At 50.7% G+C, this 19,794-nt stretch overlaps 1 protein-coding gene across 1 annotated transcript; it reads left to right on the forward strand.

Annotated features, from left to right (window-relative positions):
• The first annotated feature begins 3,616 nt into the window (after positions 1 to 3,616).
• Positions 3,617 to 16,762, forward strand: LOC142262948 (ephrin-A3-like). Its single transcript, XM_075332200.1, has 5 exons — positions 3,617 to 3,624; positions 3,741 to 4,030; positions 4,737 to 4,802; positions 4,901 to 4,978; positions 16,641 to 16,762. The coding sequence occupies exons 1-5, from the start codon at positions 3,617 to 3,619 to the stop codon at positions 16,760 to 16,762; spliced, it is 564 nt and encodes a 187-aa protein (XP_075188315.1).
• The last annotated feature ends 3,032 nt before the right edge of the window (positions 16,763 to 19,794 follow it).

The following is a 19,794-nucleotide window of genomic DNA, read 5'->3' on the forward strand; positions in this document are numbered from 1 at the left end:
AACCTAAGAGACCTCAACAGAGAAAAATTCAATCGAGATTTCGGTCCTTTCGTCCCTCCGCCAAGTCCCAATCCTCTTCGTCCAACAGGCCGGAGAAAGGTCAGAGGAACTCCTATGCGTGGCGATCCAAGTCTCGCCCACAAAAGGCCGCAGGACGCACTGCCTCCAAGACTGCTTCCTCATGACTCTCGGCCTCCCCTGGCCGCTTCCTCGGTCGGTGGCAGGCTCTCCCGCTTTGGCGACGCCTGGTGGCCACATGTTCAAGACCGATGGGTGAGAGACATTCTGTCTCATGGTTACAGGATAGAGTTCAGCTCTCGTCCTGCGGCTCGTTTCTTCAGAACCTCTCCGCCCCCCGCTCAGGCCGACGCACTTTTTCAGGCAGTAGCCGCTCTAAAGATGGAAGGAGTCGTGATCCCCGTTCCCCTTCAGGAACGTGGTCGCGGATTTTACTCCAACTTGTTCGTGGTGCCAAAAAAGGACGGGTCATTCCGTCCCGTTCTGGACCTCAAGCTACTCAACAGACGTGTGAGAACCAGACGGTTCCTCATGGAATCTCTCCGCTCGGTCATCGCCTCGATGTCACAAGGAGACTTCCTAGCATCGATCGACATCAAGGATGCTTATCTCCATGTACCGATCGCACCCGAGCATCAACGTTTCCTGCGTTTCGCCATCGGGGACGAACACCTCCAGTTCGTGGCATTGCCTTTCGGCTTGGCGACAGCCCCACGGGTTTTCACAAAAGTCATGGCATCCGTTGTGGCGGTCCTGCATTCTCAGGGCCACTCGGTGATTCCCTACCTGGACGATCTCCTAGTCAGGGCCCCGTCTCGGGTGGCGTGTCAACAAAGTCTATCTGTCGCTCTGGCGACTCTCCAGCGGTTCGGGTGGATCATCAACTTCCCGAAATCCACGTTGACACCGACCCAATCACTGACGTACCTTGGGATGGAGTTTCTTACCCAGCAAGCGTTAGTCAAGCATCCGAGCGACAAACAGCTTTCTTTGCAGGCAGGGGTGCAATCCCTTCTTCGGAGTCAGTCACACCCCTTAAGGCGCCTCATGCACTTCCTGGGGAAGATGGTGGCAGCTATAGAGGCAGTCCCGTTCGCGCAATTCCATCTTCGGCCACTCCAATGGGACATTCTCCGCAAATGGGACAAGAGTACGGCTTCCCTCGACAGGAACGTCTCTCTTTCCCTTGCAACCAAGACGTCACTTCAGTGGTGGCTCCTTCCCAATTCTCTGTCACAGGGAAAATCCTTCCTACCCCCAACCTGGGCTGTGGTCACCACGGACGTGAGCCTGTCAGGTTGGGGAGCGGTTTTTCTCCACCACAGGGCTCAGGGAACCTGGACTCCGATAGAGTCATCCCTTCAGATCAATATTCTGGAGATAAGGGCAGTGTATCTAGCCCTATTGGCTTTTCATCGGTGGCTGGAGGGCAGGCAGATCCGTATCCAGTCGGACAACGCCACTGCCGTCGCATACATCAACCACCAAGGCGGCACTCGCAGTCGTCAAGCCTTCCAGGAAGTCCGACGGATTCTGCAGTGGGTGGAAGCCACAGCCTCCACCATCTCCGCAGTTCACATCCCGGGCGTAGAAAACTGGGAAGCAGATTTTCTCAGTCGTCAGGGCATGGAGGCGGGGGAATGGTCTCTACACCCAGACGTGTTTCGGGAGATCTGTCGCCGCTGGGGCACGCCGGACGTCGATCTCATGGCGTCACGGCACAACAACAAAGTCCCGGCATTCATGGCACGGTCTCAGGATCACAGAGCTCTGGCGGCGGACGCGTTAGTTCAGGATTGGTCGCAGTTTCGACTGCCTTATGTGTTTCCTCCTCTGGCGATGCTGCCCAGAGTACTACGCAAGATTAGATCCGACTGCCGTCGCGCCATTCTCGTCGCTCCAGACTGGCCGAGGCGGTCGTGGTACCCGGATCTGTGGCATCTCACGGTGGGTCAACCGTGGGCGCTTCCAGACCGCCCAGACATGCTGTCACAAGGCCCGTTTTTCCATCTGAATTCTGTGGCCCTCAACCTGACTGTGTGGCCATTGAGTCCTGGCTCCTAGCGTCTTCAGGGTTATCTCAGGATGTCATTGCCACCATAAGACAGGCCAGGAAGCCTACGTCCGCCAAGATCTATTATAGGTCTTGGCAAATCTTCCTATCCTGGTGCGCTACTAACGGTCTTCCTCCATGGCCGTTTGCCTTACCCACTTTTCTTTCATTCCTTCAATCCGGAATGGACAAGGGTTTGTCACTCGGCTCTCTCAAGGGCCAAGTATCGGCGCTCTCCGTGTTTTTTCAAAAGCGTCTAGCCAGGCTTCCGCAGGTTCGCATGTTCCTGCAGGGAGTTTGCCACATAGTCCCACCTTACAAGCGTCCGCTGGAACCCTGGGATCTTAACAGGGTGCTAACGGCTCTTCAGAAACCACCTTTCGAGCCGCTGCGGGATGTCTCTCTATCACATCTTTCGCAGAAGGTGGCCTTCCTAGTGGCAGTCACATCACTTCGGAGAGTGTCTGAGCTAGCAGCGCTGTCATGCAAAGCCCCCTTCCTGGTGTTTCACCAGGATAAGGTGGTCCTGCGTCCGGTCCCGGAATTTCTCCCTAAGGTGGTATCTCCTTTTCATCTCAATCAGGATATCTCCTTACCTTCATTTTGCCCTAAACCAATTCACCAGTGTGAAAAGGATTTGCACTCTTTGGATCTAGTGAGAGCACTCCGGCTCTACGTGTCTCGCACGGCGCCCCTGCGTCGTTCAGATGCGCTCTTTGTCCTTGTCGCTGGCCAGCGTAAGGGTTTGCAGGCTTCCAAGTCAACCTTGGCTCGGTGGATCAAGGAACCGATTCTCGAAGCCTACAGCTCTGCTGGGCTTCCGCTTCCTTCAGGGCTGAAAGCCCATTCTACCAGAGCCGTGGGTGCGTCCTGGGCTTTGCGGCACCGGGCTACGGCTCAGCAGGTGTGTCAGGCAGCTACGTGGTCTAGTCTGCACACTTTAACGAAACACTATCAAGTGCATACCTATGCTTCGGCAGACGCCAGTCTAGGTAGGCGAGTCCTTCAGGCGGCGGTTGCCCACCTGTAAGAGGGGGCCGTTTTTTTCGGCTCTTTTTTATTGAGGTATTCTTTTACCCACCCAGGGACTGCTCTTGGACGTCCCAATTGTCTGGGTCTCCCAATGGAGCGACAAAGAAGAAGGGAATTTTGTTTACTTACCGTAAATTCCTTTTCTTCTAGCTCCTATTGGGAGACCCAGCACCCGCCCCTGTACCCTTCGGGCTGGTTGTTATTTTGTGTACACATGTTGTTCATGTTGAATTGTTCTTTTGGTTCATGGTTTTCAGTTCTCCGAACATCCTTCGGATTGCATTTACCCTAGACCAATTTATAAGTTTTCTCCTTCCTGCTTTTGCACCAAAACTGAGGAGCCCGTGATCCACGGGAGGGTGTATAGGCAGAGGGGAGGGGTTACACTTTTTTAAAAGTGTAATACTTTGTGTGGCTTCCGGAGGCAGAAGCTATACACCGGAGGGACACACGTGACCAGAGGCGGCCTGTCAGAAGCTTTTCAGCAGACTCTATCTGGCTTCTGGTGTAAAGATGGTGTGGTGTTTGGGGATCAGGATATCCCGGGGGTCGGCTCCTGCGGGGAGGATGAAGGGGTCCCTGCTCTGCGGGGTGGCTCGGCTGATGGGACTAATGTCTTTTTTTTTGTTCCTTCCAGTTTGCGGCGCAATGACTACACGGTTCAGGTGAATGTAAACGACTACCTTGACATTTACTGCCCACATTATAACGATACGATGGCGGATCACCGGATGGAGCAGTATATCCTGTACATGGTGAATTATGAGGGCTACCACTCCTGCAACACCAGCCATGGCTTCAAGCGCTGGGAATGTAACCGGCCGCACTCCCCACACAGCCCCATCAAGTTCTCGGAGAAGTTTCAGCGGTACAGCGCCTTTTCTCTGGGGTACGAGTTCCACGCGGGACACAACTACTACTACATCTGTGAGTACCGGAGGGTAGAGCTGCATTGGGGCCATCAAGTACATTCAGCAAGCGCGCTGGAGATCTCAGTGTCCCAGGAACAGAACCAAGGCGTTACATTTTAGCCCAGTGGTGAGCCGCCTGCAGCCTCCGACAGGGGAGCGTCTTACCTTGCGTTTGTTAGATGGAGGACGTGTCATCTGACTCTGGGTTTGTGCACCATGTATTGCATGCCTGCACTGTCCTGTAATACGGATGCCTGTATACAGCGGTGTAATAAGACTGGTGCATATCTCACCCTAGTGGTCAAAATATAGAATTGCACATGTGATCAGTGCAGTGGATGTTGCTCACTGACACAGGAGGAGCCGCTGCCTCTGAGTCTGCGAGTGATCACTGCCATCCATCTACCCCAGAGCGAAGGCTCACAACGGATTGTGGGATCTGTCCGGCTGATGTATGGGCTCCTCGCACCCCAAATTCTGCCGGATGTAAGGGGGATGGCCTCACTCCCAAGTCACATGTGAGGGGGCACTAATCACAGCAGGCAGGTGGAGGCTCCCGCTGCAGTCATCTGTCGTCCGGTGGATGGACATCCCCGGTCCCCTTACAGGATCCCTCCTGCTGATACTCAGTTGAACCCTTCAGTTGTTCCTCCTGGTATTTTAGTCTTAATTTTTACATTTCACCCATTCTTATTGTTTTTTGTTTTTTTTTCTTTTTCCAGCAACACCAACCCACAACCACCGACACTCGTGCCTGAAGATGAAAGTGTCCGTGTGCTGCGCAACCAGTAAGTGTTTAAAACCTGGGACCTGGGGGGATGGTGGTTGCTTGCTGTTGTCAGGACTATGTCAGGCGCGTGGTAATGGTGTCGTCCTTCCCCCGCAGCGGCTCATTCTGGAGAGAAGCACGCTCCCACCCTGCCCCAATTTACGATAGGACCAGAGGTGAAGATTGAAGACCTAAGTGATTCTGCTCACCAGGGCTGTGGAGTTGGAGTCGTGGAGTCGGAGCTAATTTTGATGGAGTCGGAGCCGGAGTCGGAGCTAATTTTGATGGAGCCGAAGTCGCAGCTCATTTTGATGGAGTCGGAGTCGGTATAAAATGAACCGGCTCCGACTCCTAGAATATATAATAAATTGGGCACAGTAGTGCAATGCAGAATGTGTTGAATATTTTTTCATAGGAATTTGGGAAAGTTATGAAATGTCCTATAAATGGCTGTTCTGTTCCTGATCTAAGGCTACATTCACACACAGCGTTTTTGCTGCGTTTTTTGAGGATACATTTGTCAGCTGCAAAAGCAGATCAGCTTTTTAAAAAAAACTGCATCACCTGAAAGGTTTTTGAGCTCATAAAAAAGCATTAGAAAAAGGCCACACAAGCTGACTGCTCATTCTTTGTGAGGATCCTCACAAAACGCTGTGTCTGAATGTCCTATCTTGTCACCCATTGCCTTTGCTGGATGCCCAGAGTCATTGCATTTCACTGAATTATTTTGCCATCAATATTCGATATTTGTAAAGAAGAAATAAATTGTTAGCAAGACACTGGCAGTAACAGATAGTAAAGCTCATCACAGCAGCCAGCTTCTCCAGGCCTTAGTGGAAAAAGTTCTGCAAGATTACCAACTCAAAAAAGAACAGGTTCTTGCTATTGTAAAGGACAATGCTTCAAACTTGATAAGTACAATTAAACTGATGAATGAGAGTAATGAACAACGGCTAAAAGAAAATTTAGGATTTAGTATGTGTGAGATGGAGCCACAGCGCTGCTCATGTAACGGAGGAACAAACAGATATTACAACAGAACAGCAAAATGATACTTTAGGATTAGATGATCTTGTTGAAGCTGCTTCAAAACACTTTCCTATTCATCACATGCGCTGTGTTGTGCACACGCTGCAGCTGGCAATGAAAGAGTCTGCAAGACCGGGACCCCGGTTTCACACATCCGGCTTTTCACCGGTTTGGCGGATGCGGCGCACTCCAGTACAGTGTATACAGTACAGTGGCAGCGCGACAAACGCCGGTCACATGCTGTCATGTGACCCGGAAGTTGTGGTGTTGCCACTGTACTGTATCGTACTATACTGGCGTGCGTCGCATCCGCCAAACTGGTGAAAAGCCGGATGTGTGAAACTGGGCGGACATGCTGGAAATCTATTTGGAAAAGTGAGGAAGTTGGTTATTGCCGCCAGAACCCCTAAAATTGATTCCATCTTGAAGAAATGTGCTGGGAAAGGGGCAATTGTTGATCAAGCCACTCGGTGACGCAGCACTTATTTAATGACTGAGCGATTGCTTGAACTAAAATCATTTCTTATAGATATGGTAAACCCTCAAGTAACCTTAAATGAAGGTCATTGGACACAGGTGGCTAAATTGAAGGAATTGCTTAATCACCCATTTACCGTGACTAAAAAATTACAAGCTGAGGATTTAACTCCTGGCATTTTCATATGGGAGTGGAAGAACTTGCTATTTTGCCTGTCCCAAAGAGGAGGTTTAATCGCAGATGGCATTTCTGCTTCAATGAAACGGAGAGATACACAGCTATTGGAAAATAAAATTCTTCTGACAGCTGTTTATGTGGACCCAAGTCTTCGTATACTGCTTGATGATCAACAGCTTACTAAAGGAAAAGAAGCTTTGAGTGAGGTAGCAGTTAGGATGAGCGGCTACAGGACTGCCAGGCGCAAGAGGACTTGGGTCCTGACAGTGCTACTGCTGCCATATCTTCAACCTCATCAGATGAGGAGTTTAACTTTGAGAAGTATTTGGATGACATGAAGCAGCAAAGTGTTGCCGCAAGGAAAAAGATTTCCCTCCGTCTCCTATAGCAGCAGATTGGCCAGATTTCAGTAAAATGTTTCACTTGCTCTCAAAGAAATAGAAAAATTCAACCGTTCATCAAAACTGACTGTGCATGAGGCAATTCCTTTATACCCGGAAATTGTTAGAGATGTTGCCCATGTGGTTATTGCTTTGCCTCCAACCCAAGTTACTGTAGAGAGGATGTTCTCTAGCCTTAATATTAGGTCAGATCAGGTCATCTGCGAAGGAGGATCTGATGGAGGCAATTCTATTTCTTACAACAAATTCATAGACTACACAAATGTTATTTACTATGTTTTTGTCGAAAACTGTTTTTTGCCACCTACATAGTGATATATATATACATATATATATATATACATATATATATATATATATATATACATATATATATATATACATATATATATATATACATATATATATATATATACATATATATATATATATATATATATATATATATATATATTATATATATATATAGATAATGCACTATGTAAGTGGCAAAAAACATTTTTCATCAAAAACATACTAAATATTTAGCATAATGCTCATATTTAAGTGAAAAATATATTGTAGTATAATGTGAACATCAGACATTTAATCATTTTTATTAGTGATGAGCGAGCATGCTTGTCACTACTCGGTACTCGCACGAGTATCACTGTACTCGGGCTGCTCGGCGGGGACCGAGTAATCTCGCGATACTCGTGCTTTACTCGTGGTCTTCATTTCTGCATGTTGGCGCTCTTTTGAGAGCCAGCCCTCATGCAGGGATTGGCTGGCAGACCACTGCAATGCCACAGCCCTGTTAGTTGTGGAATTGCAGTGATTGGCCGGCCTGCACAGCGTCACCGAGCCTTTATATAGGCCGGCGCGCTGTGCTCTGCTCACAGCTATTCTGACAGTGAGTGTAGGGAGAGTGTCGCTGATTCAGGGAAAGCTTTGCGGCCCTTTATAGCTTTTTCAGTTGCAGGGCTGCAAACAGTGTGACCAAAAGTCCTTCTCAGGACTATTCTAGTTGTATACAGGCAGGCAGGGTATAGCCAGGTCGGCGTACAGTAGCAGAGTCCTTCTCAGGACTATTGTTGCTATATACAGGCAGGGTATAGCCAGGTCTGAATACAGGCTAGTGACCAAAAGAGTCCTTGTCAGGACTATTGTAGCAGTATACAGGCAGGCAGGCAGGCAGGGTAGTGGTGACCGTATACCAGCCTTCATATCTGGGGCTGGTGTACACAGTGTAAAACAGTCCAGATAGTGTCTGACTTGTCTGTACTGTAATTGTCGCTCCCCAAAAAAACCTGTTAGGTTATTATTGCGTCCGTGCTTGGTTTTTAAAACCGCACGTGTGTGCCTGTTGGTGGCAGCGTACAGGTGCACTGGTGTGCGTTTTTACCAAACTATTATATAACGCACAAGTGTAGTGTATAATACACGTCAGTCAGCAGTGGCTGATAGTGTCAGAGTTCTTAATTTTTGCTCCTAAAACCTGTGTTAGGTTATTATTGCGTCCGTGCTTGGTTTTTAAAACCGCACGTGTGTGCCTGTTGGTGGCAGCGTACAGGTGCACTGGTGTGCGTTTTTACCAAACTATTATATAACGCACAAGTGTAGTGTATAATACACGTCAGTCAGCAGTGGCTGATAGTGTCAGAGTTCTTAATTTTTGCTCCTAAAACCTGTGTTAGGTTATTATTGCGTCCGTGCTTGGTTTTTAAAACCGCACGTGTGTGCCTGTTGGTGGCAGCGTACAGGTGCACTGGTGTGCGTTTTTACCAAACTATTATATAACGCACAAGTGTAGTGTATAATACACGTCAGTCAGCAGTGGCTGATAGTGTCAGAGTTCTTAATTTTTGCTCCTAAAACCTGTGTTAGGTTCTTAGTGCGTCCGTGCTTGCATTTAAAAACCGCACGTGTGTGCCTGTCGGTGGCAGCGTACAGGTGCACTTGTGTGCAATTTCCAGAAACTTTGATATAACGCACAAGTAGTGAATATACACGTCAGCAGTGCACAGCATTGCAAAATGCGCAAGGGCATTGGCAAGGAACAAGGAAGTGGACGTGATGGTGGTGCAGGCAGAGGCCGAGGTCGTGGGCAAGCTCTAATTTCGCCACAACAAAGGGCCACATCTAGTCGCTCGCACGTCCTGTCCCAAATTCTTGGGGACCGCAGCAGTACACCGCTCTTGAACCAAGACCAGTGTCAACAGGTTGTTAGTTGGATAGCGGATAATGCTTCCAGTCAGATTGGCACCACCACAAACACTCTGTCTTCCACACGGTCAAGTGTCAGTAGCCGTGATACTGCACCGCACATTTCTGAACCTGATCCTCCTTCCTACCACCAGGCTGAGTACACGTCCTCCTCGGACATTAATGATCCCACACTTGGACACTCGGAAGAGCTGTTCACGTTTCCATTCACACATTCTGGCCTCTCGCCAGCTCATATTGAAGTGGGTCATGAGGAGATCGTCTGTACAGATGGCCAAATATTTGAGCAGCCACGTTCTCACGAAGTTGGCAACGTGTCTCAACAAGTGGTGGACGATGATGAGACACAATTGTCAGCAAGTCAGGAGGAGGAGCAGGGTGCGGAAGAGGAAGACGACGTGGTGGATGATCCAGTAACTGACCCAACCTGGCAGGAGGATATGCAGAGCGAGGACAGCAGTGCACAGGGGGAGGGAGGCGTAGCATCACAACAGGCAGTAAGAAGCAGGGTGGTGGCCCCAGGCAGAAGTCAGGCAACCGTTCCCCGGAACAACACGACGACACAAGGTGCCTGTACAAATGTTAGGTCTTCACGAGTCTGGCAGTTTTTTAAGTTGGATCCAGATGATTCAAAAAAGGCCATTTGCAACACCTGCCGTGCCAGCATCAGCAGGGGTACCAAAACTAGCAGCCTGACCACCACCAGCATGATCAGGCACATGTCAGCCAAGCACCCGACTTTGTGGGAAGTACAACAGAGTCGAGGAGCAGTGCTTGCTGATGTCACTGCTACGTCTTCGCTGGTTGTGCATGCGAGCCAATCCTCTGTCCATGCTGCCTGCGAACAAGCCTCCTCCAGTCCTGCACCTGCAGTTGCCTACGCAGAAAGAACACCATCATCAAGCACGTCCTTGTCCCAGCGCAGCGTTCAGTTATCCATTCAGCAAACCTTTGAACGCAGGCGCAAATACACTGCCAACACCCCACATGCCACAGTTCTAAATGCTAACATTTCGCGACTGCTTGCGCTGGAAATGTTGCCTTTTAGGCTGGTGGAGACAGAAGCATTCCGTGACCTGATGGCGGCAGCTGTCCCATGTTACTCGGTCCCCAGCCGCCACTATTTCTCCCGGTGTGCCGTCCCCGCGTTGCATAACCAACCACGTGTCACAAAACATCACACGTGCCCTGAACAACGCTGTTTCACCCAAGGTCCACCTAACCACAGACACGTGGACAAGTGCTTGTGGGCAAGGCCGCTACATCTCGTTGACGGCACACTGGGTTAATATTGTGGAAGCTGGGACCCAGTCTGAGCGAGGGACGGAACACGTCCTTCCCACACCAAGGTTTGCAGGCCCTACCTCAGTCAGTGTTTCACCCACACTCTACAGCTCCGGAATGTCATGCTCTTCAGCCTCCTCCTCCTCCTGCGCATCCTCATCCACTGTGCCCTCCACACCAGTCACAAGCTGGAAGCACTGCAGCACTGCCTCGGCGAAGCGGCAACAGGCTGTGCTGAAGCTAATCTGCATAGGTGACAAACCCCACAATGCAGAAGAGCTGTGGACAGCTCTGAAACAGCAGGCAGATCACTGGCTCACACCTCTGAACCTAAAGCCAGGAAAGGTCGTTTGTGACAATGGCCGGAACCTGGTGGCGGCTTTGAGGCGAGGCCAGCTGACACATGTTCCATGCGTGGCCCATGTGCTCAACCTCGTGGTTCAGCGGTTTATAAAGTCATACCCAGAGCTGTCTGATCTGCTGGTAAAAGTTCGCCGCCTGTCTGCACATTTTCGAAAGTCACCTACTGCTTCAGCCGGCCTTGCCGGCTTTCAGCGCCGTTTGCATCTTCCGGCTCACAGACTGGTGTGTGATGTCCCCACGCGTTGGAATTCAACTCTGCACATGTTGGTCAGGATATGTGAGCAGAAGAGGGCAGTTGTTGAGTACCTGCATCACCTAAGCCGTCGGGAAATGGGTCAAACTCCACACATAACACCTGAGGAGTGGAGATGGATGTCAGACCTATGTACCATCCTCCAAAACTTTGAGGACTCCACCAAGATGGTGAGTGGTGATGACGCCATTATTAGCGTCACCATACCGCTACTCTGCCTTCTAAAACGGTCTCTGCTGAAAAACAAACATGATGCATTGCAGGCGGAGCGCGATGAGTTGCAGCAAGAAACAGTAGTGGGTGTGGGTGATAACACACAGCCCAGCCTCGTCTCATCACAACGTGCAGTGGAGGACTATGACGAGGAGGAGGATGAAGACATGGAGCAACTCTCCGGCCAAATTGAGGATATGACATGCACACCAGTCATATCCTCGATTCAGCGTGGCTGGCCAGAGGACAGGGTAGATGAGGAGGAGGAGGAGGAGGAGGAGGAGGAGGACAGCATGTTCAGTCATCTTGTTGGTCAGGCTACTGAAGTCCTGGCTGTTAAGAGTCTGGCGCACATGGCTGACTTTATGGTAAGCTGCCTGTCTCGTGACCCTCGCGTTAAGAACATCTTGGCCGACAATCATTACTGGTTGGTAACACTGTTAGACCCACGCTACAAGGAGAACTTTTTGTCTCTTATTCCCGTGGAGGAGAGGTCAACCAAAATGCAGCAGTTTCGGAAGGCCATACTCACGGAAGTAGGCAAAGCATTCCCCTCACAAAACGCTAGCGGCATAGGTCAGGAATCAGTGGACAACCGAGGCGTACAGCCGAGAGAGGCACAAGTCCAATCCGCCAGAGGTAGGGGAACAGTCTTTAAGATGTGGGACAGTTTTCTCAGCCCCTCACGTACCACAGCCCCTGAGGTGCGGGGTAGTGCCACAAGAAATCCTAAGTTTGCCCAGATGCTGAAGGAGTACCTTGCAGATCGAACAACTGTACTCCGACATTCCTCTGTGCCTTACAATTATTGGGTATCCAAGCTGGACACGTGGCATGAATTGGCTCTCTACGCCTTGGAAGTCCTGGCCTGCCCTGCTGCTAGCGTTTTGTCAGAGCGTGTTTTTAGTGCCGCAGGTGGAATCATTACAGATAAACGCACCCGCCTGTCAACTGAAAATGCTGACAGGCTGACTCTGATAAAGATGAACAAGGGTTGGATTGGGCCAGACTTCACCACACCACCAGCAAATGAGAGCGGAATTTAAAGTTTGCCATGTACCTCCACTCACCCATGGGTACACTTCTCGACTTTGGATAATCGCTGGACTGCTCCTCCTTCTCCTCATGCGCCATCATGATGACCGTTACAATAGTTAGGTCTTTGTTTCAGGTATACCCCCAGTGGTAAATTTTTTCGCCCATTCTTTGCAGAATGGACATTACAACGACAGGAGACCCGCTCCTTTGCAATGGGAACAATGTTTTGAGGCCCTCATGCACGTCTCTACCCAGGGACAATGTGGAGCCTCCCAATTTTTGGCTGCCCTGCCTAAGGGCTATACTGAAATACACCCACTTCCTTAAAATGGACACTTAATGTTTTGAGGCCCTCATGCACGTCTCTACCCAGGGACAATGTGGAGCCTCCCAATTTTTGGCTGCCCTGCCTAAGGGCTATACTGAAATACACCCACTTCCTTAAAATGGACACTTAATGTTTTGAGGCCATCATGCACGTCTCTACCCAGGGACAATGTGGAGCCTCCCAATTTTTGGCTGCCCTGCCTAAGGGCTATACTGAAATACACCCACTTCCTTAAAATGGACACTTAATGTTTTGAGGCCCTCATGCACGTCTCTACCCAGGGACAATGTGGAGCCTCCCAATTTTTGGCTGCCCTGCCTAAGGGCTATACTGAAATACACCCACTTCCTTAAAATGGACACTTAATGTTTTGAGGCCATCATGCACGTCTCTACCCAGGGACAATGTGGAGCCTCCCAATTTTTGGCTGCCCTGCCTAAGGGCTATACTGAAATACACCCACTTCCTTAAAATGGACACTTAATGTTTTGAGGCCCTCATGCACGTCTCTACCCAGGGACAATGTGGAGCCTCCCAATTTTTGGCTGCCCTGCCTAAGGGCTATACTGAAATACACCCACTTCCTTAAAATGGACACTTAATGTTTTGAGGCCATCATGCACGTCTCTACCCAGGGACAATGTGGAGCCTCCCAATTTTTGGCTGCCCTGCCTAAGGGCTATACTGAAATACACCCACTTCCTTAAAATGGACACTTAATGTTTTGAGGCCCTCATGCACGTCTCTACCCAGGGACAATGTGGAGCCTCCCAATTTTTGGCTGCCCTGGCAAAGGGCTATACTGAAATAGACCCACTTCCTTACAATGGGCACTTCAGGTTTACAGGCCATAATGCACGGCTCTATCCAGGGACAATGGGGAGCCTCCCAATTTTTGGCTGCCCTGGCAAAGGGCTATACTGAAATAGACCCACTTCCTTAAAATGGACACTTAATGTTTTGAGGCCCTCATGCACGTCTCTACCCAGGGACAATGTGGAGCCTCCCAATTTTTGGCTGCCCTGCCTAAGGGCTATACTGAAATACACCCACTTCCTTAAAATGGACACTTAATGTTTTGAGGCCCTCATGCACGTCTCTACCCAGGGACAATGTGGAGCCTCCCAATTTTTGGCTGCCCTGCCTAAGGGCTATACTGAAATACACCCACTTCCTTAAAATGGACACTTAATGTTTTGAGGCCATCATGCACGTCTCTACCCAGGGACAATGTGGAGCCTCCCAATTTTTGGCTGCCCTGCCTAAGGGCTATACTGAAATACACCCACTTCCTTAAAATGGACACTTAATGTTTTGAGGCCCTCATGCACGTCTCTACCCAGGGACAATGTGGAGCCTCCCAATTTTTGGCTGCCCTGCCTAAGGGCTATACTGAAATACACCCACTTCCTTAAAATGGACACTTAATGTTTTGAGGCCCTCATGCACGTCTCTACCCAGGGACAATGTGGAGCCTCCCAATTTTTGGCTGCCCTGGCAAAGGGCTATACTGAAATAGACCCACTTCCTTACAATGGGCACTTCAGGTTTACAGGCCATAATGCACGGCTCTATCCAGGGACAATGGGGAGCCTCCCAATTTTTGGCTGCCCTGGCAAAGGGCTATACTGAAATAGACCCACTTCCTTAAAATTGACACTTAATGTTTTGAGGCCATCATGCACGTCTCTACCCAGGGACAACGTGGAGCCTCCCAATTTTTGGCTGCCCTGGCAAAGGGCTATACTGAAATAGACCCACTTCCTTACAATGGGCACTTCAGGTTTAAAGGCCATCATGCACGTCTCTATCCAGGGACAATGTGGAGCCTCCCAATTTTTGGCTGCCCTGCCTAAGGGCTATACTATAATACACCCACTTCCTGACAATGGACACTTAATGTTTTGAGGCCCTCATGCACGTCTGTATGCAGGGGCATTGGTGAACCTCACAATTTTGGACTGCCCTGGCAAAGGAAAATACTACAAAGACTCACTTCCTCAAAATGGGCACATTAGACTCAAGAGGCCTTCATGTACGTCTCTTCTCAGGGACATCGGAGTGCCACACAATGTTTTCACTTAAAATCTTTCATGTATTAATCTCAAAAAGTAACATACACCAGATCTATCTCACTATTGGGTATGTGCCCTTAACATTTCCGCCATGAAAAATCATTTTGGGGTCATTTTGGAAGGTTTTCTGGTGAGTCCGTAAAAATGGCGTAAAACGCGGACAAAATTGTTCACAGCTGTGACTTTTGAGTGATAAATGCTTCAAGGGGTCTTCCCCATGCTGTTGCCATGTCATTTGAGCACTCTTCTGAGACTTTTGTGCCATTTTTAGGGTTTCTCCATGCTGCCGGGAGGTCATTTCACAAAAATACTCGGGTCTCCCATAGGATAACATTGGGCTCGTTGCTCGGGCCGAGTACACGAGTATCTTGGGAGGCTCGGCCCGAGCTTCGAGCACCCGAGCTTTTTAGTACTCGCTCATCACTAATTTTTATGATACAATAATCAAGATATTTAGATAGAACATAAAATATATTTATTGTAATACAACTTTAGAACACAAACTAATAAATTGTAAATATGTAATATATATAATATACAATTATACAGTGTGTGTATATATTACACAAGATATATATGTAGTCTACTGTATATTACATATTGTATTACATATTTACAATTTATTAGTTTTTTGTGTTCTAAAGTTGTATCCAATAAATATATTTTATGTTCTATTAAAATATCTTGATTATTGTATCATAAAAATTAAATGTCTGATGATCACATACACATGTTGATGTCCTACAATAAATTTTTCACCTAACTATAAGCAATATATGTAGGAGTCGGAGTGGTGGAGTCTGAGTCGGTGCAAGGGAAATTGAAGAGTCTGAGTCGAAGGTTTAGCTTACCGACTCCACAGCCCTGCTCCTCACTCGTGGTGCGCTGTCTCCCCCTGCAGGATGGTCGACTCATAGCAGTTTCTCACACTTCCTCACATGCTGGTGTCCGGATCATATTCTACAGGAGGTGCCCATAGATGCAGATCGGTAGTTGATGACCCGCAGAGTGGTCTCGTGCCTCATCCATGACAGGCCATCATACCCATCAAATATGGTAGTCTGCAGGCACCTGCTACTTGTGCCCGGTGTCGTCCCGAAAGATTCGGAAATTGCAGCCAAGTGTTTGACTGGATTAGTGATTGAGCTCTGACTACACGGGACTAAGACACCAGCTTCATTGCTGCTGTTGGAACGTAGATTGGATTGTTCCTGGCCGGCCAGATAATCACACGAGCTGCTTCCCTTCATCGTGTTTAGCTGTTATTGCCGCCCGCACGACGGTGTCACAGGGCGACTCTGAGCTTAATGTTTTTGGGCTCCCGAAGACACTGCTGCTCCTGTCATAAATATAAACCTCCTTGGGTGTTGTGTAAGTAAACCCTTGTCTAATGTGCATCTTGTAGGCGGCCGCCATGTATATTGTGACCTACATACTGGACGGTCACCTCCATCTGCTGTCTCCTCTTGGCTTAAATGTACTTTTGTGTTCAAGGGACATGTTGTTCAGTCTCGCTAGTCCCCTCTGGTGTTTAAGTCCTCTGCAGACATCACATGGACGATCCTACTCGTCTACCTTCACTCTCCACCTTCCTACATCAATCACCTTTTTCACGCTCTACATCCCCTGACTGACCTCGGCCCCTGCCCTCCGCCTACCTCTGACTATGACCTCGACCCCTACCCTCCACCCATATCTCGGACTGCAACCGGGGCCCTTGCCCTTTGCCCGCATCTTGGACTGGGACTCTGGCCCTTGCCCTTTGCCCGCATCTTGGACTGACACTCTGGTCCGTACCCTCTGGCCGCCTCTTGGACTGGGACTCTGGTCCGTGCCCTCTGCCCGCCTCTTGGACTGCGACTCTGGTCCGTGCCCTCTGCCCGCCTCTTGGACTCGGACTCTGGTCCGTGCCCTCCGCCCGCCTCTTGGACTGCCACTTGAGCCCATTTCTGCTTTACTGTTGGACACCAGATCTTGCTTTCCTCCATTCACCTTTTCCCTCCTGTATTTCAGGTAACTTTAATCCAGAGATCCCCAAGTTGGAGAAGAGCATTAGTGGGACGAGCCCGAAGCGAGAACACTTACATTTGACGGTGGCCGTCTCTCTGCTCCTAATGACTCTCTTGGCGTTTTAGTTTTCTTGTTTCAGGCTGAACACCTCGGAGAAATGAATGCAATCTCCACATTCAGAACTCAGTAAGGACTGTGCAGGTTGGGGAGCGGCTGATGGGAGGAGGAGCAGCGTCCTTAATCTCATTTATTTTTATTTTTTTTTTAACAAAAATCTTTTTTTTTTTTATTAAGGCTACTTTCACACTTGCGTTTATTTCCTTCCGTTACAATCCGCCCTTTTGGAAAACAGCGGAATCCGTTAACGGATTCTGCTGTTTCCCATAGACTTGTATAGGTGACGGATTGTACCAAAAGGACCTGCGTTGCTTCCGCTGGGCGACGCTCCGTTGCTTACGCCCAGCGGGAGGAACGCAGCATGTAACTTTGTTTTGAGCAGCGGAATCCTCTGGATTTCACTGCGCATGCTCTTTTTTTTTTTTTTAAATCAAACTTTATTTTGGCTCGCGGTGGCCGAACGTTCAGCTGAGCGCCCGGCCATCGGCAAGCGACAGCGCTCAGCTGAGCGACCGGCCGCCAGCATGCCCGGCTGCCGGCAAGTCACAGCGCTCAGCTGAGCGCCCGCCTGCCGGCATGCCCGGGCGCCGGCAAGTGACAGCGCTCAGCTGAGCGCCCGCCCGCCAGCATGCCCGAGCGCCGGCAAGTGACAGCGCTCAGCTGATCACCCGGCGGTCGGCTGCAGGGAGCGATCAGCTGATCACCCGGCGGCCGGCTACTGGGAGCGATCAGCTGATCACCCGGCGGCCGGCAAGTGACAGCGCTCAGCTGATCACCGGCGGTCGGCTGCAGGGAGCGATCAGCTGATCACCCGGCGGCCGGCTACTGGGAGCGATCAGCTGATCACCCGTCGGCCGGCTGCAGATCAGCTGATCGTTCACAATAGTCTGCCGCTGGTAAAACTGTAAAAAAAAAAATCAAAACGAATTGCGTTGTTTTGCAGCATCCGTTGCATCCGTTGTGCCACTATATGCAACACATCCGTTGCATCCGTTACACAACGCAATGCAACGGATACCGTTCAACGCAAGTGTGAAACTAGCCTTAGACTGAACCTGTGTCACGCTCCCCGGGTCCTCCGCTCCGCTCCCCGGGTCCTCTGCTCCGCTCCCCGGCTCACCTGCCACGCTCCCCGCTCTCCAGCCTCCAGTCCCAGCGCTTCCCAGGCCCCCTGGTCCCCGCTCCCGGCGCCCGTCGGCTTCCCAGTCCATGGCCGGCTCTGCTGCGTCCTCCTCTCAGCTTCCTGTGTTGGCTTCTGGCACCCGGGCCGCGCGCATGCGCATTAGGGCGCGCGCGCGGTCACTGACCCTTTCTTAAAGGGCCAGTGTCCACGAACAGGAAATGATGCACACAGGTACAGGGTATATAGGGGGTTAATGTCCAAGGGAGCGGGGCCTGTTCTTCGTGTTTTCCCAAGCTAGGAGTCAGGTCTCCTTGTGTTCTGTGAGATACTTACCTCTCTGTCTTCTAGAGCTGATTCTGCATCGCCATCCGGTCCTGCTGTGTCTCGAACCCCGAACGCTGCCCATCTGCCATCCTGACAGTCCGCACCATCTCGGTTCCCTGCGGTGACCCGTCATCTCGCTCCAACGGTTCCAGACCCCGCCTGACATCATCACGGCTTCCGAACCTGAGCTCCGTCACCCGGACCACCATCAGTGACCTCGTGGTCCCAGGGACTTCTCCATTGTCTTCCAGTGCACGGACTGTTCTGCTACCTAAAGTGCTCCGGCTACCGGACTCCTTTCCCTCATCGGGGAGTTCGGCCCAGTGGATCCACCTCCCGGGTCTGCCCGTCCATCTGGCCCTAACAGTAAGAACAGGCCATGGATCCCGCCGAAGCACTAGCGGCCTTGCATGAGGAACTCCAACGCTAGCGTGAGACTCAGACCCGCATGCTGAACTTTATGACTTCCGTGGACGCCCGCTTGAATACGCTACAAGCCTCGGTCACATCTTCAGCGTCCCGGGCCTCCACTAGTCAATCCACGGCCCCCGCTCCCGTGGCAGCCTCCTCGGATGCTTCCAGACTGCGTTTGGCCTCACCACCCCGGTACGCCGGAGATCCCAAGACCTGCAGGGGGTTTATAAACCAATGCTCCCTCCATTTCACGCAGCTGCCACATTTGTTTGCCTCCGACCAAGCCAAGGTCGCCTTCATCATGTCTCACCTAGAGGGCGAGGCACTGGCGTGGATGAACCCCTTGTGGGAGAAGGAGGACCCTATGACCAAGAACCTCCAGGACTTCCTACAGGCCTTTCGCAGCACCTTTGACGAACCCGGACGCGCCTCCGCGTCTGCTTCATCTCTTCTCCGGTTACGTCAGGGAACTCTGACGGTGGGTCAATACGCCATCCGTTTCCGCACCTTGGCTTCAGAACTCGGGTGGAATAACGAGGCCCTAACCGCCGCCTTCTGGGAAGGACTCTCGGGTCGAATCAAGGATGAGCTGGCTGGACGTGACGTACCGTCCACCTTGGACGCCCTGATTACCCTAGCGACTCGAGTGGACATACGCTTCCAGGAGCGGTCCAAAGAGGTGTCCCGTGAGAGACGTCCGGTACGGCATTCCTCTCCTCCACAGAAGCCCGCTGTACTCCAGTCAACGGCCTCAGGCGTCTCCGTCCATGAGCCCATGCAGATCGACCGTGTGCGACAGTCGGAACAACGTCAAGCAGAGCGGCTCGCCAAGGGTCTCTGCTTCTACTGCGGAGAAAGCACACACCTGCTACGCGCCTGTCCTGAGAGGCCGGGAAACTCCAAAGCCTAGGGTTGGTAGGAGAGGCCACCCTAGGTGCTGGGACTCTCTCAGACCCGGTTACATGGACTGTGCAAGTGACAACGGGAGAGACGCGGTTTACGGCTGAGGCGTACCTCGATTCTGGGGCAGCAGGCAATTTCATCAAGCAGGCCACGGTGGACAAGTACCAGGTGCCTGTTACTCCACTCGCCAAACCTCTTGTGATTGCCTCTGTGGATGGGAGACCCCTCTCTGACACCATCTCCTGGATCACCAAGCCACTTTAACTGCGTATCGGT

The sequence above is a fragment of the Anomaloglossus baeobatrachus genome, unplaced genomic scaffold (genome assembly GCF_048569485.1).
Source record: "Anomaloglossus baeobatrachus isolate aAnoBae1 unplaced genomic scaffold, aAnoBae1.hap1 Scaffold_254, whole genome shotgun sequence".
Taxonomy (NCBI): Eukaryota; Metazoa; Chordata; class Amphibia; order Anura; family Aromobatidae; genus Anomaloglossus; species Anomaloglossus baeobatrachus.

Excerpts from the sequence above, each read along its gene's own strand:
- LOC142262948 (XM_075332200.1), top strand. Across the intron at positions 4,031-4,736 it reads ACACAACTACTACTACATCT|CAACACCAACCCACAACCAC; the intron begins GTGAGTACCGGA and ends TTCTTTTTCCAG. Across the intron at positions 4,803-4,900 it reads GTCCGTGTGCTGCGCAACCA|CGGCTCATTCTGGAGAGAAG; the intron begins GTAAGTGTTTAA and ends CTTCCCCCGCAG.